A 25,384-nucleotide genomic window follows, 5' to 3' on the forward strand; every position below is an offset into this window, starting at 1 on the left:
ATCAAATTTACTCCATGATAACAAATTAGTGTCTTCTACTGGTGCTGCATATGAATGCCTTAGACAAACAAAAAACCTCCACAGAAATGAGATAGAAGAGCAAAAACTCTAGAGCAGCAATTATGTTTTTAAAATCAGTTAATTTAACCAGGTCAGAAAGTCAGGTGGAAAGAGTAGTAAGAGAATTCATTATTCTAGGAGACGTGTTCATCTGGACATTAACATCCCCATTGTTCTTTCTTAGCCCACTTTGAAAATTCATCTTGGTCAATGATGCGTGCCAAAGAACTGAAAATAATGAAATCAGAAAAAAAATTCTGCAGTAACTGGGTTGAAACGTAATTGTGTACTACATATTGTCCCCCAAGTCCACTTTTGTTTGCAAAAAACCATGAAACAAAAGTCTCCAAGGACCACTGTTTCAGGCTGAGAGTCGATATTTAACAGTAGCTAACCCAAGATAATTTTTAACTAGAAGAGTATTGGCAAAAGTGAGCAAAATTTTTTTGCATAGAGGGTGATTTCTCTTCTATGCACTTCCATTTTCTATCTTGAGAGGAAGCTCCCAGCACATACACAAGGTGGACCTCCCTTCCTCATTCAGTGGTGTGGTATCTCCACCCCATTTAGTGCCATTTTCTTCCCAAGAGCTGGTGCTGCCTTCATACTTTTCTTTGTGTTGTCAAGACAGTAGGTACAGACTCCGTTGAGTCCCTCACCCACAGAGCTGGAGGGTGTACTGCTTCTCTCCAAGAAGGGACTCTCAGCCTAAGCTCAATTGACACAAAGACCCAGATGTTCAAAGTGCAAAATATTTGGAATCGCCTTGCCAATTTGGGAATCTCATTGATGACGTCTCTAAAGGTGCTGAGAAGTATTTTGATCCACGAGTAACTATTCTATAGAACTAATGTCAACAGGAGTATCATATCAAAACACAGCCTCTTTTGGAGTACTGCATACACCAGAAGAATGGGAGAATTTGTCTGGGAGGTATTATCTCTTTAATTTTACCATCTTCTGAAGTGGAGCTGTGTAAAATTCATTTTGCTAGACAGAAAAATACATTAAAACACATGGAAAATATAGGTAAAACACAGTATTACCAATAAACATTTCCTTTTTACTTGGAATCAAACCCAGCAAAACATATAGATCTGAAGTAATGGAGCAGTGCATGGCAGACAAATTACTATGAGTATTATTTCAGAGACTCAAAGTGGCAGTTTTTTCACAATATACTGTCAGACTGCATAGATTGTATAACAGCAGCTTTCTAGTAAAGATCATTTCAATTATTCTCATCTCATTGGCAGATTCTCATCTAAAACTGTATACTCAGGGTCTAAAAATGCATTGCACTGAAAAGAAAACACAGCAATTATAAAAGAAGCTCAACCAAATTCAAACGTGATGTTTGGAAAGACAATAGCTTTGCAATGCCGATATCATTACTTGTAGTATACAGGAAACAGTTAGTGACATTTTCATGCACTGGTTTGGTTTTTATCTTCTCCTTCTTCTCCTCTGTCCACCCTCCCACCCCTGGTCTCCCCCCTTGGCTCGTTACACAAAGCAGCTCAACGACATGACGCAATAATGATTGTTTAGCACCCAGCATGCTTTGGGAGACTAGAGCATTGCAAAGAAAAATCACTGAGAAAAAAAAAAAAATCGAAAGGTCCTGGTGGAAAAATAAATAAAAAAAGAAACAAGTGCACATAACATCAATGCCACCTCTGAGAAAAATCATCACTACACGAAGATACAGTATACATAATACAGTATAACATGCACTCTCCAATGATAAGCTAGAAGATCCAGAGTAAGTAAAGACTTCATACTTGTGCGGTTTTTTGTGCAAAATTCTGAAAGACCATGACAAAAATCACAGACTGAAAAAAGTTTTGAGATTGCCAGACAAGCCGTGGCATTCGATAACCACTCCAATGAACGGATCTTTAGCCTGCAGCTATATTCACATTAAGTGAACAGGTTTAAAGTTTTGTGTTGCTCATCATGATAAAATATGAGGCCATAGAGGCAGTTTGGAAGGAAATAAAGAGCATTGCTTGTGAGGGGCCAGCCACGACCGTGCTCTGCAGGAAGTGCCACACTTCGATATGCTCTGTCATCATTAGCATTTTTATTGGCTACATGAAGAAGGAGAAATTATATTAACTTAAAAAGAGATTCTATTTGCAGAAAAACACATGCACTAGTAACTCAGCGTGGCCAGCTTAAATCCCTTGAGCTCTTTCTCAGAGCAGCGCAAACCACAACACTTAAAAATCTATTTAAAAGAAACTAAGATTTTTCTTTGGGGGTGTGTGTGTTAAAATTAAAGCTAATTTACTCATCAGATATACTCTGAGTATGACTGAGGAGCGGTATTCACAGTATTTTTATTTTCTGCCGAATGCCACTGAAAACAGGATCAAAAGCCGTGTTTGGATACCACACAGCAACCTTACTGTGCGCTTTCAGGTCATTAAGAAAAATAAGCTTCACAGAGACAGGTAGAGTGAGTTGGTAAAAAGTTTAAATCTGTGATTGTCATGTGTCTGATCTGGTCCAGGAGAGCATGGCTTTACCATTCGCAATCATTTGCACAAAGAAAACAAAGAAAGGGCAAATGATACAGTACTGTACCTCCATGGTCTGAGACTGGTGCATGGCTTTGATTGCATTCTGTGCCATTGCCCTTGTAGAAAATGTGACAAACGCACAGCCTGTGGGAACAAGGGGACAGGGAGCAGGAAAGACAAAAAACAACAAGACAAAAGGGTTGGACGCTTGTTAAACCAACACAGTCTACGAGAACGGCCACAAGACGACACTGTTCTCAGTAGTACATAAAAATAAACAACTTCTCTAGTTTATTTATCGACAGTGCTGACTTGCTAATCTGACCATAGATAAAAGAAAAAAAATTAGGTGGGGATGGGTGAGGAGAAAGGGTTTTTTCCCTTTAATTCAGGGGGTGTGTGTGTGTCTTTGTTGTTGTTGTTGTTGTTTTCATTCTTTAGCCACAGGGTTTGAAATAAGTAAGGCTTTTATGTAGACTTTGGATTGCATAGTTTAGTCTATTCAGACCATGCATTAACAGTTGCTTGCTATGGCTTTTGTGCAGGTAAATTGTGGATAGTGAATAAATGACTGGCATCACTGGCAGCTGAACTGGGAATTTAATAAAGGAGTCCATAATGTCACACATTTCCGTGATGCACCAAGAACAACCATACAAATAAGGATGAGAAAAACTCCACTGTGTAGCCTGCGACTAAGTGTGAAAAGACTCAGACAAAGTTCAGTAATGTAGGTGGAATCTCAACATTTAAGAAAATAACATAGTTAAATAAAAATCTTTACGATTTTTGTTTCTGCGAGTCCTAGGTACAAGTATAATTCTTTGATCTATGAAAGCTACCACCAACTTGAACAATTCTGAAGCTATGTGCATGAATAACTGAAAAATCACTTTTTTCCCTCCTCAGCCTTTTAAATCGTAATGAAAAGCCAGTAGGCTAATGCCTGGGCTATTTTTCCACCCTTTTACTATTGTCAGTCATACCTACACTGGGCATGGTACAGGTCAACTTTTTTAGTGCATGACTCACTGCCCTTTTTACTAATAAAAACATTGCCTTCTGAGATTTACATTTTATTCTTCATGCACCCTTGGGCATCTTAAAGAAAAAGACTGTGAAATTAATGCAGATTCAGGCTGATTTTGTAATAATACCATGGCACACTAAAAGCTTAGCTAAAGCAACACAGACTTATTTCACTTGTGATCTCTAATGACTTTAAAAGTGCATTGATTTTCAGCTCCCTTAGCCTTGCACAGTTTGAACTTAGGTTTCAGAGAATAATTTAGTGTTCCACTCAATTTCCTCAAAACATTATTATTATTACTACTTAAAAGATTTCCAAATGAAGCAAATCTAAGCACTGAGAGGCTAAAGCATATTGTCATTTTAGAGCTAATGCATGAAAACTACATTCTGGCATCAAAAATACAATATTGTTGCCCCTGTGGCCAATGGGCAAAATAAACCGTTTTGCAATCCAACAAGCAACAGATTGTTTGGTATTTGCAAATCAATTTGAGGCATAATATACCTTTTCTTTTTTGCTCCGTGTGTACCTGGTAAGATTATCAAGTCAAGACTGTATTCACATTTTAATCAAACAACAGTAAGAGAAAGCAATGCCTGATCATTACCCAAAAGCACTACATCTAGTCATGAAAATAAAGTCAATGCATTTTTGCATCATGCGGTATTTTTTTTTTCCTCTTTAATGTAAAGGCCCTTGATACAAGAGAACCTAAGCTGGCTTATGTACCTCTGACTGATAGGTGAGCATCATAAAATCAGAAGTCAGAATTCTTTTACGCAAACTTCATGGCAGTGTTGTGACTCTACGTATTTCTTAGGTAACGTAACAGCTGATGATGTCTTACTACTGTTTAGCCACACTACGTGTTGCTATACTATTCTTATTAAGCAACAAATTTCTGTCAAAGAAAATGATGTAACAAAACAGCTTTCTGTACGGCAATCTAGACAAAATGTGCAGTGGAAGGGTAAATAAACTACAGTACCTCCGCTAGATTCCATATCGCTGCTGTGCACTAAAATTAAAGAGGCCCAAATTTACCATCAGTCTCAAAGTAATCTCTCTCAAAAAACATTTCTGTTATTATCATTAACAGAGGAAATAACACCAAGGGTTTTCATTTCTCGTCTTGCAAATTCAATAGGGGATAAGCACAAATAGAGATATACTGGAGGGCAGGCAAGAAACCCCATACAGAGCCTTGAATAATATTGTTTATAATGGTCAAGAAACTGCTTCATTCACTTCTTTCGCTCTCATTATCCAGGAGTGTGTACCATAGTGACAATTACCGAATGGAGGTTTAGAATGCATAAGAAGCATGTAAAATGTCAACAAAAATCAATAAGACACAGTTTATGCATTTATCACAATTTCTACCCAGCAGTACTGCTGTAAGTAACTTACTGAGAGATGTTGCAATTAGCAGGTCTCAAAAGAAATGTGAATCAGCAGAGAAATAAAGCTGCACTCCTCTCAAGATAAAGCAGACTCTCTCTTCCCTCCCTTAAGCTTTTTCTCTTTTTAACCACAAAGCTCAGCTGTTGGGGACTTTCAGCACCCAACACCACCGCAAAATCTCCCTCCTCGTTCCTCAGCCCAAATCCATTTGCGTGGATCCTGTTGCCTTTGTCGTGGAACGAAAAGACCTTCGTAGCAGATCTCTGTAAAGTGCCAGATAGTGAGCTACCAATTTGAAAGAAACTTGTCCTCCAGGCAAGGGGAGTGCCTGATGAATGAGGTTATGCAGCTTGAATATGAGCATTTGGAAACAGCATTCCACAGAGAAGACGGGACTGCATTTTAATTATGGTTTGCCAGCCAGAGGCTACAAAGTTAGGTCCCCTTGTTATCTCCAGTCGGCAGGCCATTTCCCACCGATGGACAGTGGCCATTTGCACAGTAAATACCCAATTTGCCTCAATAACCATGGTAAAAATTCAGTAGACAACCTTATTTCTAAATTATTTGAAAACCTAGACCTTCAGTTGTTACCATCAAGTACCCCAATGAAATGCTAGCTAATTTAACCATCTTTCCAGACATTGCTACATCTATTCACATTCAAGGGTTATTTTTTCAGCTACCAAACCTGGGCACTCACACACAAAATTTGTGTATTTATTGTGTGTGCACATATATTTTATTATGTGTGAAACATGGGATCCTATATATTTTATTATGTGTGAACCATGGGATCCTTTCCTTCATGACCAGACTGCCACACTGGAGGGGAGCTAATCCTATATCACAGGATTCAGTCCACTTAACCCAATCACTGAACTTGCATATATAATTTAGGTATTCAGAAAAGCTGTTCTTCTGACATGCTTGTATTCTCTGCCACAGTCAATGGCAGTACCTTTATTTTCCTATATGGGGTACTATATGCATTTTAGAAGGATGGTTTTGTTGGGCACCTAGAATTTAATCAGAATTTGCTGTCTAAGGACACTGGATTTCACTTGTTTAAGCCAGATGAGCTCTGCCTGAACCATCCTGTACTCTTGCCGCAGCAGTTTCTGAGGGGCTGGGAAAACCCTTTTCAGCATACTCTCACTCACTCTATCTTATGGATGCAGGTAGTCTTTTGGGAACATACTGCCAGCTTTAGGACCATAAATCACAATTATAAGAGGACAAGACTAATCAGATTTCATGCCTTGTGGTGCAAGGAAACAAGAAAGACTTCCGTGGCCTCTTACCTCATCCTATGAAACACTGCACTGATTGTAGTGCCGTGGGCCCAGGTCTTCCAGACCAATAGCTACAAGCAAACTGTTTCTGTTCTACCATACTGAGTCCCGATACTTCAATTACTCCCTTCTTACTGGAGCTATGGAGCTCTCTGGGAGAGACAACATGGAGAGGGGGATATTTCTATAGCTAATGCCTTGAAATTACTTTGTTTTGTACCACCAGCTACCTAACAACAACAAAAAAGATATCCTTTTGTAAATACAGCCAACCTGTAAGTCGCCTTGCAATTATTTATCACCTCTGGCTTCAAAATGTCAGGGATCACTAACAGAAACAAAAGAGGAGGGAGAAAGGAGGTCTGAGAGTTTTAGTTGTTTCTCCAAGGCTGCCTTCTCATCCCCTGTGCCAGATAAATGATCGACTGGGGAAAGGCTGCTTGAAGGAATTTCCTTCTGCAGGCAGAATCGGAGGGAGGCACCCAGCCCTGTCACAGAAGATATTTTGGAGCACATTATCACATTTGCCACCTCGGCTGAGAGAATATCTAAACTCTCAGGGTTGGTCCTTAGCCGCCTCCCACCCCAAACTGAAAGAGAATTTTGAAGAGGCTGTGATATTTGATAAGCTTCCTCCTCGACCCGCGCTGTCCCAAACCTAGGCCTTGCTGCTCGAGCTATTGAATTATTTGAAATATTTAAAAAAGCTCAGCACTGCCCCATTTCAGCTCCTGCTTCACTCACTTCTTCTCATCTTAGGCTTTCATAGACTGTTTTGAAACATTCAGTCAGCAGTTCATGCACAGTCTAACATAACATCAATACTTGCAAGCTGCAAGTGAACTAAAACATTTTTAAGTATGGAAGCCTCAAGGTAAGGGGTCTGATTTCACACCTACACATGAAACCTCCCACATAAAACTACCGTGGTCTACTAGAGGTTTTAAAGACCCCAAACCCTCAGTGAAGCCAAAGGGAGATGCAAAACCCCTAGACATTTTTGAATCAGGCCTAGAGTTAAAAATGGAAGTTTAAAACCATGGCTTTAAAGTTCTGGAGATGAAAGAAAGGCAGATATAATCAATTAAAAAAAAAAAATACAGTGACCCCTCTGACACAGAAGAAGGCTCAAGAGATTTTCAAAGTCATCCGGCAATCGCAGTGCTACGTATGGTGGCTGCGCAGCTGGTGGTGTAATGGTTGCACTACAGCTTCCTAGTTCATCGTAAGCAAGGTTTTTCTTCAATTTCTGAGAAGAAACAATAGTGAAAAGCTGCCAAAATACTCCTGCAAGAAGTATTTGGGATCCTCTGAGATGAAAGCCTCTATTTAAAGAAAAGATAAGGCTTGAATAAAAAGCTATGGAAATTGAAGCGTGATAAAAATAAGCTCTAGTTGTGTTAAAATATTTCTAGCTGAGATTGCAAAGTAGACTCTCCCTTTTCTACACAGTGCTAATATAGCACAATCTGAAGGAAGGAACAGCCTGGGAAACAGCCTTCTAATGAAGACATCACACAAAAATCTGTCTTAGTGGTTAAGATACATTTCAGCTACAAATTAAGACATGAAATTGTTTATTGTACAGACATTTGGTCATTAGGTATTGCTTAAGACACACAACGACAAGTCTGAGACCAAGTGCAACAACTCAGCCCAAAGTAAAGCATTTTTAAAAAGTCACAGTGAAGCTCTTTAGTTTACGCATATCAGGCACATAAAGGTAACAAGAGGCACGTCCTGTAAACATGCCTCGTCTCTTTGGCTTTACTGACTTCTCTTGACTGTCAACCAGATGACAGAGTCTAGATTTTAAACTTCCTGAAGTTTATGGTTCCCTCAAAATGTTTCTAATTGGACAGTGAATTAACCACCCTGCAAAGTACAGACTTCAGTAACTGGAATTTACACAAAACCGGAATCAAACGGGTACCAAAGACCACACTCTCTAACAGTGCCTCAATGACTCTCTTGCTGGAATAAAAACTCTTGTAAATTATTTCATTTCAGACTTCCCTCTGGGGAGGGATTGCTGCAAAGCTGCAGTAATGGAAACCTGAGATGTAGTTACTGGCCAAAGGCCAGCACAGACACTGGTCACTTGGATTTGTTTGTGCCTTCCCAGCTTCAAAAGAGTTTCAGCAGGGGAAAAAGAAAATTAAATGTGCCATAATGATTGGAAAAAATTAAAATGTTACCACATTACAGCAAAAGAAATAAGGCATGGAGGTGCTTCTGAACAGCAATTAAAAATACAGCATTTCCACTGTCCTTGTTTCCCATCACTTACTGATACACAAGTCAGAAGGTGGCCTAATCCAGGCTGTTCCCATGGCCAGCACTTCACGTTACTTTAGCTCAGAAAGGAGCAGTAAATATCCATAAGGAAAAACACACAGGCATAAAACCTCCTCACCTACCCTTCACTGTGATTAATTATGATGCAAACTCTAATTTTCTTTTACTAATTCATCAAGGAAACCCCTGAATCTGAAAGTTATGAATGGATTTTCATGAAATTAAATTGCCTGACCATGGTATAACTCTCTGTGCCATTTCTCATCTGCACTTAAAGCAAAGAAAGAAAGAAAAAAAATCCTTGTAATCAATGTCTGCAGAATTCTTCACTTGTCCCATATGCCTGGTGATGTTTTGTTAAAAAAATCATACAATTAGGAGCCTAGAAGATGTAGAAATAGGCATTTTGAGCTTTTCCAGTTTTCATGGTATATCCAACTGTCTGTACATGTTATTAGCAGGTTTTTTTTCAGTGCATGCTATTAACCAGTTGACTTTTTTCTGGTATCTGTTATATAAATCTGCACTTAGCAATACAGCAGAATAATTTGCTGTGTGGTGCTCCTGTGATAAGGATAAGAGGATTTTTTTAATCATCATTATGGATGGTAATAATTCCTAGAGTGATACAGAGATATTGATCCACTGATCTAAAAAAAAACATTTTACAAAGGTAGAGGAACATTGCTATCCTTATTTTAAGGAATAGGATAACAGAGAGATGATGAGAGACCAACTCACCTACGGTCAATACAGCACATCAGTGGCACAGCTACAAATCAAACTTGGGTACTTCTGGCTATTTTTGCACACTCCAGCTATCATTGCATGGCTGTCTGTGTTGGCATCTGTGGTCATGTAGGCATTACATAGTGCTAGGAGTCAGGAGGTCTGAAAGTTTCCTTAAGCCGTTTACAATAAATGATTTAAAATCTTAATCATCTGAGGCAGTTCACTTCTGCTTTTTCATGATAATGAAGCTTAGCACATGGTATCACAATCATGAATTTTTGTAAAGCATACTTAGCTCTTCAGAAAAAGTGCTGGATTAAACAACCCTGCAGGCTGAATCCTTCTCTTTGAATAATGAATATAGTATAGGCAGTGGCAAGCTTCTTTAGATAGTCCCATGAACCCTGCTAAAGCGAAGGCCAGCCTCCATGTCTGTTGAGTCCCTGGTTTCTTTATCTCTACAGCCAAGAGGTTATTTTCATTTTTTAATACTTTTCACAGCTAGGAATTACTCTCTGCCAGCCAACTAATATCACGGGGACTATCCCAGAGCCTTCGGAAGGCAATGCCTTTGGTTGCTGCCTATTTCTTGTAGCTGGCCAGAGTATAATAAGTTACAGATATAAACAACAATTATTTCTTAGATGCAGGAGCAAACAACAGTGGGGAAAAAAATGACTCAAGGAAAAAAATCTCAGTTTCTTTAAAATATACTGCTCCACCACTGGAGCTTTGTATCATTATTTTAGTCTCGTTTTACAGATGAGTTTCAAACAGCTGACAAGAGGAATTTGGAGTGGAAATGCTGATGGTCCATTATCAGTAGTGACAGCAATGGGTGCGACTTTATTAAAGTTCTGTCAACTCTTGGATAGAAACTACAATAGAAACAACCAGTTCAATCTCCCTCTCTCTCTTTATCTTAGCACTTATATCACACTCATCACAAAGTGTTACATTTTCCCTTGATGCCATAGGACGGGATTTCTCCTTGCTACTGGAGCCGTGTGCTACACTACAACCCTACATCTCACCTATGAGTTGACAGCAGACTGTTACCGTACTAGCGGTAAGCTTGCTGTTGTAGTGTAGACATGGCCTAGAAGTCAACTGAAACCTTTTTACTCTTTACTAAGAAAAAAAAAAGCAGCACAAACCAAAACTGTTCTACTGAGCGGTGTAACCTGGAGCTATTCCTTACAACTATCTGCTGGTAATAAAGATTATTTGCCTGAACCCTTTAACAAAGCTCGAAAGGTGGCATAAATACTGATGAATATACTTTTCAAGCTCTTTTCGTCTGAGATACCATGATGTGCACTTGTTATGCAATTGAAAAGAGATGCCAAACAGAGTTTATTGGACCATATTTCCATCTCACTGCTGTGAGCACTGCGAGTTCCCGAAGGCTCTGGCATGGTGAGGACAGTGTTTTCCTAAGACAGTGACTATTTTTCATTCACCCCTCTGTGTCTAGGAGGGAAGCACATCTGGACAGGTGCTGGGACAACAAATACTGTTTGTGGCAAAGGGAATTAACATCTTGGAAATGGTGACGTGAATTAAAACTCGTCAAGTATTGGAACTCTTTACAAAGATTTAACTGTATAAATTCTCCCTCTTCCTTTAGTGAAGCAGCTTTTCACCCTGTGCTTTTTCAGCCAAGCTCCCTCCACTGCAAATCTCCCTTAGAACTTTTCATTTTGACTGCAATACCAACCATTTTCCCGACGCTTTGCCTTCTCTGATGGAGCGGTGGTTTTGTGAACCTGATAAACATCTGCCTGAAAACCTGGTTGGCACAGCTGAACTCATTTTCAAGTGCCAACATGGGTGTGTAGAAAGCAATTCAAGTTTAACAAGGCATGATGCATGAGGGCATGATAGAATATCAGTCGTGATTGTGACCAAAATAAACCCGAGTGACAGAGAGGATACAGCTCTGCTACAACTACTGGTGTGTGACCTACCTGGACTGAGATCTTCAGCCTCCAGCACGAGAGAGCAGCACATTAACTCTACGGCTCTGCTGGCTGGCAGACGACGCTGCCCTGCCTGATACGTTGGTGACATGGCTTAAAAATCTCAGCTTCTCATTATCGTGAGATGGCTGTTTACGGCAGAACAAAACTACCCCACCAAACTCACTTACCCTCCTGGATTTCATAATTAGCTTTTCTATGCTCATACTATGCCCAATGTCAAGTATGCAGTGGGATTTCTATGGATCCCAGGAAAGATCCACTTCTTTGCTGGGTGATGCTGAGGAGCCAATTAAATCTTTTTGGGGCTCAAAACATCTGATGCCGGGATCTTGTTATTTCAGCAGTTACTTAGTTCCTTTCCCACTTGTGTCTTCCATCATCCCTTGCCTGTGCTACTTACAAAATGAAATCAGTGAAAATCAGAAATATTTGTTTTGCCTCAATGTTGGGTCTAGAAAGATAATGACAGCACTCGACTCCATCAGTTAACATTCATCACGGAGCTGCAGGAACCAACCTCAGACCTTTCCCCTAGTCTTCCCCAAGGCAAAAGCCATGATCCTGAGGCTCTCCTTGCCTGAAGGGACTGCTGCATCCCACCCCCAAAAGTTTTGGGATCGCAGATTAAGCATGCATAAACGTAAGTGTGTCATTTTCTTGGGGCTCCCTATTTATTGTCAGAGGGTCTTTTCAACAAGTCCTTATTATTCAGAAGTAGTATAGTAAGTGCTTTCAAGCAGCACCATGAAATATAGGAATACCTGCAACTTCCCCTGCTGACATTTATAGGCATTTTAAAGAAGCTGGGCTGTCCACAGAACAAAAAAATCCATGCACAAATTGTTGCACAAAATACTGCGGATCCTATAGCCTACTGGAAACAAGTAGATCCAAAAGTAAAGAAAAATATCTATATCTATACCTATATCTATATGCAAAATGGGTACTATTATTTTTTCTGTGCCTTTTGAAAATGTAATAAAATGCATAAACTGTGCTTTCTATGTATTTTTTTTTCCTATAGAAACAGAAGTGATGTTTTCACAGCTCCACACTTATAATTACTTTACTGCCCGTGCCGTTAAATGGCCATGGCTAGTACCACAGCATCCTTTCGCACTGACAGATGGGACTACCACTATTTTCTTTTCCACTCAGCACCACCTGGCACGGACTTTTTGAGAAGGTTCACGCTCCGAGAATAATTTCAGCTCCATATACCATGGAGTTAATATGCAGCCTGGGTCATCAATATACATTTTTTTTCTTTTCAATATGTCTTCAGAGGGCTTTTCCCCAAAAGGCACTCTTGCACTCAAAAGGGATCACCGGCTACTGAAGTCTGTGCTGCACTTCGTTTCCAAAGTTCAGGTCAGCTACTTGACGGCTCTCGGTGGTGCTGCTTAAGACCTCTGCCCTGGTTTTTGGGTTGTGATAGAGGCACAAGATTTAAAAGCTCTTTGTAGAAACTTTTGTCCAGGCGAAGCTCTCAGGTTCAAGCTAACCTCTTTGTTTCTCAGTTACAGCAGACCTATGTTTTGCATATAGTTATAGAAAACACAGGAATGGAGGAGATGGTGCTACAACATGGGCCGGTTCCCATGACCCTGTATGCCTTCAAGCAGTCATTTACAGTCCTGGGGTTTTTTGGCCTTATGCTACAGAGCAGAAAATGGGGTCAGGGAAGGATCTTTGATATTGTGAGAGCAAAAAACTGAGGGTGTTTTCTCAGGGTGCAAAGGAACCTTTCCAGCTGACAAACAGGGCGATAACACAAGTTAATATGCTGGCACCGAGACCTTTCTGACACTGGAAATAAAAGGTGATAAGTGCAGTCACTGTGAAAAGTTCATGTGGATACCTTCATCACGTGGGACGTATTACAGCGTAACCTCTAGCTGCAGACAGCGGCTATGCCTACCTTGGCTGTGACATATAGCTCCCAATTAGCACTTAAAGAAAGAGACTTTACAGACTGCACACTCACCTCTGCTCAGCCCATCCGGTCCCCGAAGGATTCGGCATTCTTCTATCTGGCCGAACGGAGAAAACATCACCCTGATATCATTCTCATTACACTTCTTCGAAACCATTCCTATGAACAATTTTCTGTCTTCCACAGCTAGAAGATAAAAATAATGAATGAGCAAAGGCCATTTCATCTTTTTCCTGTGATCAATGCTTCATTACCACATCAAACCAAGCTCCAGTCATGTGAGTCTGGCTCTGTAACTGAAGACAAGTCCTAAGGCAAACACTTTATACTTACAACTTCCCTTCCCCCCTTCCTCCCCCACCCCAAATCTCTCATTTTTCTTTCTCTCTCTCCTTTTTCTAGCGGTGCTTGCTGTTTATATAACATATTAATTGGCTGCCTTAGTCATTCTGCATATGCCTCCCCATCACGGCTTCTAAGAGAAAAGCATCCTCTGTTAGAGAGACTTTTAAAGATATCTTTGCATAGATTTTAATTCAGATAAATTCCCTCACCTCCCTCATGTATGAAAGAAATCATGACAGGGGTGAGGGTGAAGAAGGGATTGTGCGTGTAATGATACGAGCTAATGAAAAATATTCCTGAGAAATGTTTTGAGAGAGCGGCTCCTATCTGAGCTTTCAATTTCAGCCAACTTAATGCATGGCACTCGAAAGGCAGATGTGTAATGACTGCTCTGGAAAAAGAATGCATTAAATTTTCCTGCCTTTTTTTTCAGACTGCCACAGCCCTCTCCCCTTCAGGAGGACACAAGGCATATTCCAGGGCACCATTTTAACAAGGGGGCTGCATAATGCTTTCCCAGAGCCAAACCCTTTGATTCGTAATGATGCCGAGTTTGGAAAAAAACATGAAAAAGGTGCTTTACCTGAATTATTGGTAGAATATTTCCTGCCTGCATTGTCACCAAAATCAGCAAAAGCTGGACTGCTGCAGCAGGACGCATGCAGTCCTGCTAATCGAACTCAAATTTACAGGTCTAAAGCTGTGGACTCTCGTCAAAAATGAAATAGGTCATCAAAACTTAATTCACCCTGGAAAGACTTAAAAATGTTAACGCACCCTCCCATCTATATTAAACCAAAAATCTAAGTGCTTATTATACAGCATATACACCAGTGCTTTCTTCTTCACTTGAAATGGCATGTAAATCCAATTCACTGTTAATGAGCAGACTGTCAGAGTTTGCGGGGAAGCAAAGAGGGAAGGAACGCTTTACTCCAGAGAGTCTGCAGTGCACTTACTTATTTCTATTATTGTGCAAATTATTTTTGTAACCAAGTATTTTCATTTCTGGGCTTAGGAAAAAAAAAAAAAAAGAATCTTCCCTTGCTCCCCAACTCTCTCTCCTGCATTAGTACGAGTTTGTCAAATGGAATAAATTGCAGCTGAGGAAGAAGAAACTGCATCTATTTTCATAGGATTTTATTTGTGTTATACTTCAACACTTTAAGTGCATTTAATAATTTCAACAATAAAAAGAAGACGTTCATGTTTATTGATCATGAGAGGTGTTTGAAGTAATTTCTTCCTTAGAATCGCTGACTTTAAAAAGTATTTGTAGCTTTTATACAAGCAAGCACCAAGACCGTGCATCTTTCAGAATCCAGAACAGAGACCAGCCCCTACAATCCCAGCTTCTCACTCTACAAGCTTGCAAGAAAATTGGCATGAATTTAACACCCAGGAGAAGTTTTCCTCAGCAGAGATTCCTCGAGACTCAACATTTTCATTTGCTCTTTATATTGAGGTTCCACATGCAGGTTAACCCTCCAGAAAGGGTTAACAAATGATGAATGCATGGGATGAACCACTTATATACAGATCAGGAGCTGAATATGCGGGATTGCAAATATGACCTGCAAGTTGGGATTTTTAGAGCAAGCGAGAGATATTTATGTCTTACAATGAAACTTTACATTTGGTTTGTAATCTATAATTGGCCTTGATGCTGCTCATAATTATTTTAAGGATGGTAAAACTGAACTGCCTTGCTCACAGCCACAAGGAGAGTCTAGGTAGTCACTTTTGCTGGTGAAAGGATGCCTGTAACTTGGCTGCTTACAATTCCTATATTGCCTTGAGTAATCTTTTTGAGGAAGGTCCCTGGCCAGCCTGTCCCCTCGACAACAGCCACACAGTATGGCCAGGGTGCAGGGAAGGGTATGAGGCAAGGGACCCAGCTGGGCTGCCAGGTATGCATTTCTCCACACCACAAACCGAGGTCAGGTTGGGGGAAGCCTTGGTGCCAAGCACAGGTCCAAGCATTGCCTTCTGCTCTGCGTTATCAACCTCGTAACTTCTGCCTGTGTGTCAGCTAGTACCAGTCAGTTTAAATTTGAGTTGATTTTAGGCTTGAAATACAGCGTGCAGGTCTACCCTAAGGGTGACCAGATCCCAACACTCTCTTAAAAATAGCTGCTGGCTGAGTTGGAAAATGCCTGCCACGCCATCCCAAAGGAGGTCCCTTGGGTCCTGCTTAGGTGCAAGGACAAAGACTCAAACCAAAGAGATTCACACGGAGGTTCAAAAGAAATGAGATGCAAACAGGAAGGCTTTGTTTTAATTTTCCAAAGAGTAGCAGACGACAAACTCCCCACTGGCCTCCTTCAGTTTCACTAGTAAACCTATAAATATGCCATTTAACTAACATGATTTGCAGGTTTTCAGCTTGAGGGTGATTTTATAGTAAATTAAACATCCAGCTCCCGTGTACTGTACATCTTAAAAATGCAGATTTCATGAAGAATGCTCAGAGTACAGAAAACATATTGATATGATGACGTGCTCTGCATTCAGTGCTATTAGTCAGTGCTGATCAGTGTTGAAGCTTAAGAAAATTGCTATTCTTTTTTTGGCTAGAGGCCCAGCATAAAAAACATTTAAAGGGACAATTGCCAGGATCAAAATGACATGTTTTCACTCCATCTGATAGAACATCTGATATTATTAGGCTGAAAGAGTTTTTAACGATATATTCTCACGCAGAGAAAGGAATGCTTTTTCACCTCTGTAAAACTGGTTGTCTGGATTTGTTTCTGCATTTTTGGTCAGCCACTTCTCTCTTTTCTTTCTAAAATGAATTCTTACCTGCCATGCAGGCATGGTTTGAGAATCAAATAGACAACGGACTGCAAGAAGTATGGGTCAAATGTATTTAGAGGTTAGCAAACTTCCCTTTTGATCAGCCAAGCCTGCTGATTTGCCTGTGTGTGTTGGGTTGCTCCCATAGACTGTAAAATGAGGAGCCCAACGTTAAACACATGGGACCCACCAAAGCGTCGAGATCGGGAAAGGCGCTATCTACTGCTGGTTGGAGAAAGGATGGCAGCTTAAAGCCATCTTGCCTAAATCTAGTCATCTACAGTTTAGGTGTCCAGTTTTATTCTCAGCTAAAATGTTATCAGTTGGCTGTTGTCAATGCCAAGGGATCAGCTCCTCCAAAGAGTGACTGATCTCACCTCTCCCAGCAAGATGGGATGGCTTGTTTCATGGGAGTCTCTCCCTCGTTACTGACAGTAGAGAGGCTGTTACCTTCCAGCCAACTCCCAAAACTTGGTCATCATGGTAACACATAGATGTCCTGAGCTCCAGCTGCAGAGACAGGAGGAATAAATGAGCTCTGGGGGACTGGAGAAAGCTTGGGAGCTGCGAGTGCTTTGGGCAATGAGAGCAGGCAAAGGAGAAGGCTGGGGGGAAGGATAACAGGACACAAAGGTCAGCACCTGTGTGCCCATATCCCATAAGCATTTCACTGCTGCTTCATAAGTCTCTCTCCCACACTAGGGGTAGGTTTCAGTAATTCAAAATCCAGAAAATCAATGAAAATTTTTTGGTGAGCTTTTGATATTATTATTTCTGAACCTTGCTCATAGGCCTAGTTGTACTTTCTGGCTGTTTTGCACCCCTTTGGGAGCACGAAGTAGATACAACCATCCGTAAGCAGCTAGTAGGATGGGGTGGCTGAGTAGCCCTCATTGATGGAGCAGAAGCAGCCAGAACATCACAGTGAACAAGGCCTGAAGTTCTAGTTACATGAAGGAAGGTGTGAAACTGCACAGGATCTTGATTAACTAATTGTGGGGTTCACCTCTAATCCATCCAAACATAGTACAAACACAGGTTAGCTATGCTGCCAGGGTAGTTAGTGCAACACATCCAATGTTAAGACTGCTGGATTTGGGGTGGGAATCTTTTGCTCAAATGCAGGAACCCTGTGTGACAAGGTGCAGATATTAAAATGAGATGAGTTGTTCTTGTAACTCCATCAAGGCTAGCTCTGCAATCACTAGCACAAGTGCCTAGCTATCGCGTTTGAATCCAGAGCGCTGCGTTAGGCATCAAAGGTTATCCGAGATGAAGTCTGCCTCTGCTGGGGGGGGCTTTTTTCAAACTGAGCCTCCTGCCTTCTGACAGCACTACATCCAACTTGCAGAATAACATCCTGAAGGGTCTAATTTTTTAGCTTTACTCAATTTGCTTTGGTAATGAGCATTTCTTGCAGGCTGTATTAGATCGCTTGTGCTAACCCAGGAGAATAAAGGAGCAGAGATTATTTTCTGTACGCTAAAAAAGAATTAAACCCTGTAATAATCATGGGAAATCTCCCTGAAGATTCAACAAACTTTCCTCTTCTCTATTCTAAACCCCCAAAATTCTGTCCTGAAAAATCAAAATTATATCCCTTTATTATACATTTTTGAGGAGTACAGTCAGTTAAAAAGTGCGTTTTCCATACAGAAGTTGCCTTCTCTTTTGAGCAAATCGAGAAATAGTTAATTATGTATAAATGTTTTTTTTGGTTTTGCTTTTTTTTTTTTCCATCCAGAAGGGAAGGGGGGAAAACAGACTTTTTATCCCTATTTGTAAGCCTGTGAAAAACCCTTGCATATAATCTGTCAAAGTCACACCTGGATCCGGAGCTGCCTGCATTAATTATCAACTTTTCTATGTTAGTGCTAACATATGGCATTTAATTGCTCCCTCCAAATCGGCAAAGTTGTGCCACTTAGACGTTCAAAATTATTTTTTAAAGTTTTTAGTAATAAAACAAATAAAAATAAATTATAAGATCACTCACCTACACCCCCCCCTTCTTTTTTTTTTTTTAATAGAGAATTTTGTCATTTTCCCTGAAGTGGTGATGCTTTGATCCATTTAAGAGCATACCGTCCGCAGGATATGTGCCTGAAAGTATTGACTGCATTCAAATCCTGATCCAAGACACATTTAAGTATTTACTAAATTTTAGCATATTAATGGCCACAGACATCTTAGAGACAAGCATGTGTTTATGTGCTTTCGGCATTAGAGTGCAGGAACCTGCTTTGTTTGAAAAAGGGAAAATATGCTTCAATGGACAAATACTGTGAGTGATTCACAGTTGAGATGAATCTAGCAATGGTGGAGCCTTCAAAGGCTCAAACCCATGATTTTCAGGCAGGTAATCCTTAACCAAAACTTTGTAGGTAGGCTAAAATAACCACCTATCAATATAAAGGTGGTCAGACTAGACCTAATGGGTGATCAGACCAGGACACACTACAAAATTCATCATCGGAAAATCTTTCAGGGATGTTACATTTCTCAACAATAAAAGCCTTTTCAGAATCCTCCCGGGTAGACAAATTAATTAGATCTAAAGGCAAGTCTTCCCCCATCACCTCTAGCTGCTAAAAGCTTGGTGGAAGAAATTAAGCTTTGCTTCATCTGCACAAGCAGAGAGATGACTCAGACACATGAGCTACTGTACGCAGGGAAGGAATGGAGATGATTGCATAGATCTACCAGCCACCCAGTTCCTATCCAGAAGAAAACAGCTCTTCAGGTTGCTAATGAAGTCCTAATTCTGCAGAAGTGCCCAGGCACTTAGTCAAACATGTACAGGAGGTGCCTCTTCCATACCCATCTTCCAGCTTCCACGAGGTGAGCTTGGACTTCTGTGCTAAGGGACAGGTTTCTGAAGTGATGCGTACATCTAAAGACAGGAACAGTGATGGAGAAGGAGGAGCATTTCATCCTGGTACTCCTGGGCTTGGATGCTCATTCAAATCTTTTTGCAAGGGACTCAAGATGGGCAGGGGACATCTTATCATACAGCAAATACTGTTCTTTAAAAACCTCTGTAAGATGAATGAAAGGGCCTCTCCCTCCTCCCTGAGGAACCTGAACAGGTCTCTCAAGCCTTCACAAACATGTGCAAGCTCAGAAGAATTGTAATGAGTGTTCAACCTCTCCTACATATCTTTCCACAAGCTATCTGGAAATTTTGACCAAGAGAATTTCTTTAACCTCTTTGAAACTTGAGGAACACCACTTTACCTATAAAATGTAGTGGGATCCTCCCACTACTCAGAAATCAAAGGGTTTCAAGCATTCCTCAAAAGCTCAAACATCACGGATCGTGAAAACCAAGATGCCTTGGCATGCCTTCTTTCTTTTCCCCTTTGAACTTACCAGTCTGGTTGAAGAGGTACAGTTTACAATTTGCTGTTGGCATGGATAATATACCTCCTCAGATGGATAGCCTGAAGCATATGGCAAACACGTGCCAAACAGACCTCCGCATCCCCCATGCTGCTGTTCTTTCTTTTTTTGGCTCTCCAAGCTGCTTGCAAACTCTCACCTCCTCCATGGATCCCATGCCTACGCCCCATCTTTCTGAGGAGTTGTACCATTGTCACCATCATCATGGTATTAGTTTGCCTTCTGTTTCCCCAGTCATTAAAGAAGAAGAGTTCAGCACCCCCAGAACATGCCTACCAGAAGTTCCTACGCCCCCCAGGAGTCTAAATTTAACAAGGTATTTAATTTGACAATTGCAACCTTTGATCTGTCAATGTGTTTTCCCCAAAATACAAAGAAAGGCAAGGAAAAAAAGCAAAAAAACCTAATCCCTTGTGATTTTCATGCTAGGGACAGGTGCAAGAAAACAAGAGAGTATTCCCAGAGTTCAGACAGGAGTATCATGCAGATAACCCCAGTCTAACAGCAGCACCGAGGAGCCAACCTACCCTGCTTTCCAAGCAGGTGCTACTTGCAGACCAAGACAGAATTTGCATAATTCCCCATAGCGCTTTGCCAATATGTTCAGTCTCCTTTAGAAAGAAAAACTTCAGGTAACGAACAAGTAACCAATTGGGAGTCCATTTTGGCCCATTGCTGCTTATTTTTCTAATTTGCCAAGAACCCACAGAGGTTATACTTAGTTCAGAGGGTCCAGGCCTGTGTTCCTGTACATAAAGGAAAATTCTGCCCACTGCAAGCACAATAAATACTAGCAAGTGGAGTTTGGACTCCAACAGCAAAGTTCTCCTTGACCACAGTGGGGCCTGAAAAGTTCGGTCCTTCTGCCCATGCAGACGCCTTGGTCTCTCTTCTGAGCATTCAAAGACAGCAAGAAATCACTGCTAAAACTCAACCTAAGAGAGAGAACACCACTGCCTTACAGATGGGTGACGGCTCAAATTTCCTGTGCTTGTGGCCAATTTTGTTTTGAAAGTTGTCATAATAGGAAACCTAGCATAACGTGAAGTTTTAATTTCCTTCCAAACTTTATAATCCTGGGAGAAGCCTGAAAATGGGATGCACTACAATTAGCAAAAAAGAAGCCTTAAAAAAGCCTTGTGGAGAGATTTAGAGCCCAATCATAATTTACATTTGCAGGTATGTAGATCTCTAAGTGCACGGCTTCTGCCCTGATTACTAATTAATGAGGTGCAAAGATGCCTGTTGGAGGAACCAGCTCTGATTATGTGGGCCTTATGGGAAAATGAAGCTCTTGCAATCTAAGAAGGCAGATGATATCTTTAACATATATTTTAGAAAATTACAGGAACGAATCAAGAGGCAAAATATACACATGTATATATTTTTAAAGAATCATACACAGTCAGGTTGCGTTACCATCCGATTATCTTATTTCCTTGAATATACAAACCTGGCATGTTTAATAGATTTAGCATGCCGTCTATTTTGCATGTCATATACATCCACTTAGGCAGTACCCTAGTATTCTGAATGGATATTGCTGTCTTTATAGGATTCATTTTACAGTCGTTGAGAGGAATAAGTATACAGAGAGCTGCAAGGTGGGTTTCCCAGTTCAGAATCAAGCATATGATTAAAACCTAAATTTGGCTCAGATTCAGAACAGCATCATTCTATAAAAAGGAAGTTTATGCAAAACTTTAGAGCCCATCAGCTGCTTACACGGTTTGTTAACACAGGAATGTTTTTTGTTTCTTTTCTTTTTTATTTTCACCATTAAAATTTCATCTCCATCTTATCAATATAAGGTGCTCCCGCATCACCTCACTGCTAGGAGAACACGAGGGACAGAAAGACGTACGTAGCGAGGTAGGCCGTGACATACAGCGGGTACAAGGAAGACCATTTTTCAGAACATTTCCTTCCTTCTTTAAAGCAGAGGATAAATGGGAGTTCAGAGCAGGTCAACATCTTCCCCAACATGTCAAGTGTAGGGAAACTACCTCATATCATGTTCACCACACAAGGAGTAAAGCAAAAACTCTCGCAATATTGTGTTTGCTTTAGTTTAGAGAGAGTCACAATTAAGTAAAAATAAATTAAACACATACCATTTGACTTTTCACTGTCTGCGGGTTTCATCTGAATAGGATGATGCATCTAAAAAAAAAAAGAAAAAGAGTAAGGCAGGTTGGATAGTCATAAAAAATCAAGAATCATGTTTTTAATGAAGGGCTAAAAAGATACATAATTAATATTAAACATGCTGAAATGATATAAATCCAAAATAACACTATATTACAGGCTTTTAAGAAAAAATAAAATGGTAAAGGAGCATTTTATAACCAGGAAGATTAAAAAAAATAGATCATTGGGCCCACAGGACTCATATAAAACTTTAATTTGCTGTATCTAGTTTCAGAAGACCTCTAAAGTTACAGCCCTCATTAGTTTATGGCATGCTTGGTTTCTGTTTTACCAACTTTTTTTCCTTGAGCTCAACCACTGCCAAAACCGAGATGGAATTTTCAAGTAATTTAAGAGCTAGCAAGCATTTCAAACATACTCAGAGGAGTTGAGTTTGACAAATGAACTTTGCTTGTAATTAAAAAAACATGTGCTGATTCTTTCAAGACTGAAGAGGAAGAAACTCATGCTTCCTATAATAGCTTCCTATAGCTCTTTAGTATCTCATATTTTTTTTTTTTTTTAAATACATTATACATTCATTCATAAAGCTTCCATCACAACATGGCACAATCCTGGCTTCCATAAAAACTCCTAATACTTTTTTCTTTTCAACCTCTTCCTCCATTCATCTCCCTCTTACTGCAAAAGAAACCAACCCCGGTGTGCAGCATGCTATGCTGAACATCATACGGCATCCTACCTTGGCACGGTCGGTATGGTGTGTCCTCAGCTTTCATTACTGAATGATGGTCCCCCCACATTGAATTGTTGATAACTCCAACAAAATTTTTATGAATGCCGTTTCCTGTTGTTTTAGGAATAGCGACACCACAACAGTTGAGCTCCCTCTGATCAGAGTGTGTGGCTTTTCCACTGGACACTGGTTATAGCCAGCTGTGTGTCCACTGTGATGGATTCAGAGAAATTTTTTTACAGCTTCTCAAAAGCCTTCAGAACTGACCTCACATTGAGTTTCAATGTGGGAGACATTTAAGCTTGCAAAAAACCTCCACTTTTATTTTCTTTCATAGGGCTCTGCAGAATTGCTGGGATTTGACTGCACAAACCTTCCGGCAGCAGCAGGGCCACTGCCTTTTCTCTCCTCAGAAATTCCTCACCATTTCACATGAGCAGGTAAAAAAATCTATGCTCTTTCTGCTTTTGTATCATTTTTCAGTGCAGCAGAGCCGAGCATTGCCTGCAAATGTCAGAGGCAATTCCTTTTTTTTTTATAAAAGACTGTTATGGCAAACTTTGGGAAACAAAAACAGCTGAGCAGGAGAGAACATCCATGCACTCATATCAAATGTGCTTTCAAAGCAGCACAGAAAACCAAATCTGCATTGCTTTTGGTGGAGTCACTTAACCTCCAAGGACACAGTTGCTAGATTCTTTAGAAAATATAAAATATTGCTGTGAATGTTTCCGTAAGATTTACTCGAAGTCCAGAATGCTCCCTGGCCCTGCAAATCAATGCATTTCTTGTACTGCTTGCAAAACTCCCCACTGTGCCCTAAGGAAAAGGCAAAGCCACAAGGTGGATATAGTCACCAGGATGCATAAATTTGCTTCAATTTTAACAATTCTGTTCTCTTTGAATCATTTGTTTCCCAAATGGACTTTAATAGCCCAGCACTTGTCTGCCACCACTCTTATTCGATCTAATTTATAGAAAAAAGGGAACTTCTATTGTACTCTATCTTTTTTAACTAGTGCTTAACATTTATCCTGGCATCAACAAAACATTGGGCACTGCAGGAGACTTTAAATTCATGGGAATGTGATGCAGCATGTCCACTCAGCAAGCAAAAAGCGAAAGAAGAAAAAAGGTATAACTTGCTCCATGAGCCCGTTGCAGGCATTGACATCTCTGAGGAGCAATGGAGTGGTGAGAAAACAGAGGAAAGAAAACTGAGTATTGTAAATTTGGGAATATGCAGGTTATAGAAGAAAAATCCGACCCAAATCCAGAGCTTTCGTAGAGAGAGAATCACTCTTTCTAGCTGCATCTATATGCCCCTAAGTGGAGATATTTTGAATAAAGGCTATTTTAACAATGTTAAAAACCTTTCATTTTTCAAACTGCCTGAACCAGAGAAGCCAACTTTAGACCAAATTCCTGTGAAGAAGTTATTTTTGCAGCCCCACGGTCACAACATAAAGATCAGTGTTACCTGACAAACACAGTTACCACATCAGAAATCATCCTCTTCTGTTATACATAATTACCCCAAGTAAGTCAGTAATCTGTTATGTTCACAAAGCAAGAGGCAAGATTTAACAAGACGCTTCAACTGGGTTTTGACTTGGTTTCAAAGGTTCCTGCTAAAAACCTATGGTCCAAATTCTCTTCGCACCAGCAAGCTGAAGTCAGGAGTGATGCCGTTGTGCTTAACAAAATCGTACCGGTGCAAAACTATTAAAAGATTCAGATCAGGCCTGGAGAGTTTAAACCGCAGAATACCCACAGTAAAATGGATGCAATACACAAACATGGCTTCAGCGAAGAGGAAGGTGGAAAAATACGTTACTGACAGTTTCCTAACATGAGAGGGCTCGTGTTGAAGCTTGTTTAACCCTGACCATCACCAACTGATACGTTAACAACCTTTAACACTAGATTCAATAAAACATGCCATTTATAACCTGAAATGGGTTTTACAGAGTCACTGGTTCGCATCTCATTATTAAACTCATTGCTGACCTCTAGAGACAACTGCCGTGACAATACATATTATAAGCTCTCTACCCATAAAATATTTACAAGTAGGTGTAAAAAAGAAAAGAAAAGAAAAGAATGAATCTCAAAGAAGTGTGCAGTGAATAAAAAAATTAAAGGGGCAGAGACAAAGGCTAAATAGGTACTATCCTTTCACTCTACGATGAGCAAAAGAGAAAATAATCTATGTGTTTTATATCTTGCTTGTATAACCGCAGGCTATAAAATAATAAAATAGCTGAGCTTTCTGAGGCCCTCCAAAAGATTATAGATGATATAAACCTGTTTCAAATTAGATGCCACCCACTAGAATCATGTCATCTACTGAAATGAAGGATTTCATGTCTTATCAGAAAGCTGTTATTGTAGCTATACATCACAAAGCCATACGCTTATGGATCTCAAGGTAAGTGATTTCTCAGTATGTCATGTTGTCACGCAGAAAAACAGGAAGCATTTTCTTCTGTGCTTGAAGAAAGCTTTGCTTATGAAAATACAGTATTGATGAACGCACAGTTGCAATTAACAGATACGCAAGAGAAGAAAAATAACTGCAGTAAATAATTTATAGACATTAAGACATTACTATCAGACCAGATAGTAAAAGAGAGCAACACAGCTCTCAGGCAAGTTCTTTCTGAGTGTGGGCAGCTTC

At 40.2% G+C, this 25,384-nt stretch overlaps 1 protein-coding gene across 1 annotated transcript in view; it reads right to left on the bottom strand.

Annotated features, from left to right (window-relative positions):
• Positions 1-25,384, bottom strand: part of CELF2 (CUGBP Elav-like family member 2) — a 377,390-nt gene that overhangs the window by 53,444 nt on the left and 298,562 nt on the right. The window contains exons 6-8 of the mRNA XM_050914110.1: positions 21,932-21,980; positions 13,323-13,457; positions 2,653-2,732 (exon numbers count right to left, since the gene is read on the bottom strand). Of these exons, the coding sequence (XP_050770067.1) occupies positions 2,653-2,732; positions 13,323-13,457; positions 21,932-21,980 (264 nt within the window). The remainder of the gene's footprint in view (positions 1-2,652; positions 2,733-13,322; positions 13,458-21,931; positions 21,981-25,384) is intronic.

The sequence above is a fragment of the Gymnogyps californianus genome, chromosome 1 (genome assembly GCF_018139145.2).
Source record: "Gymnogyps californianus isolate 813 chromosome 1, ASM1813914v2, whole genome shotgun sequence".
Taxonomy (NCBI): Eukaryota; Metazoa; Chordata; class Aves; order Accipitriformes; family Cathartidae; genus Gymnogyps; species Gymnogyps californianus.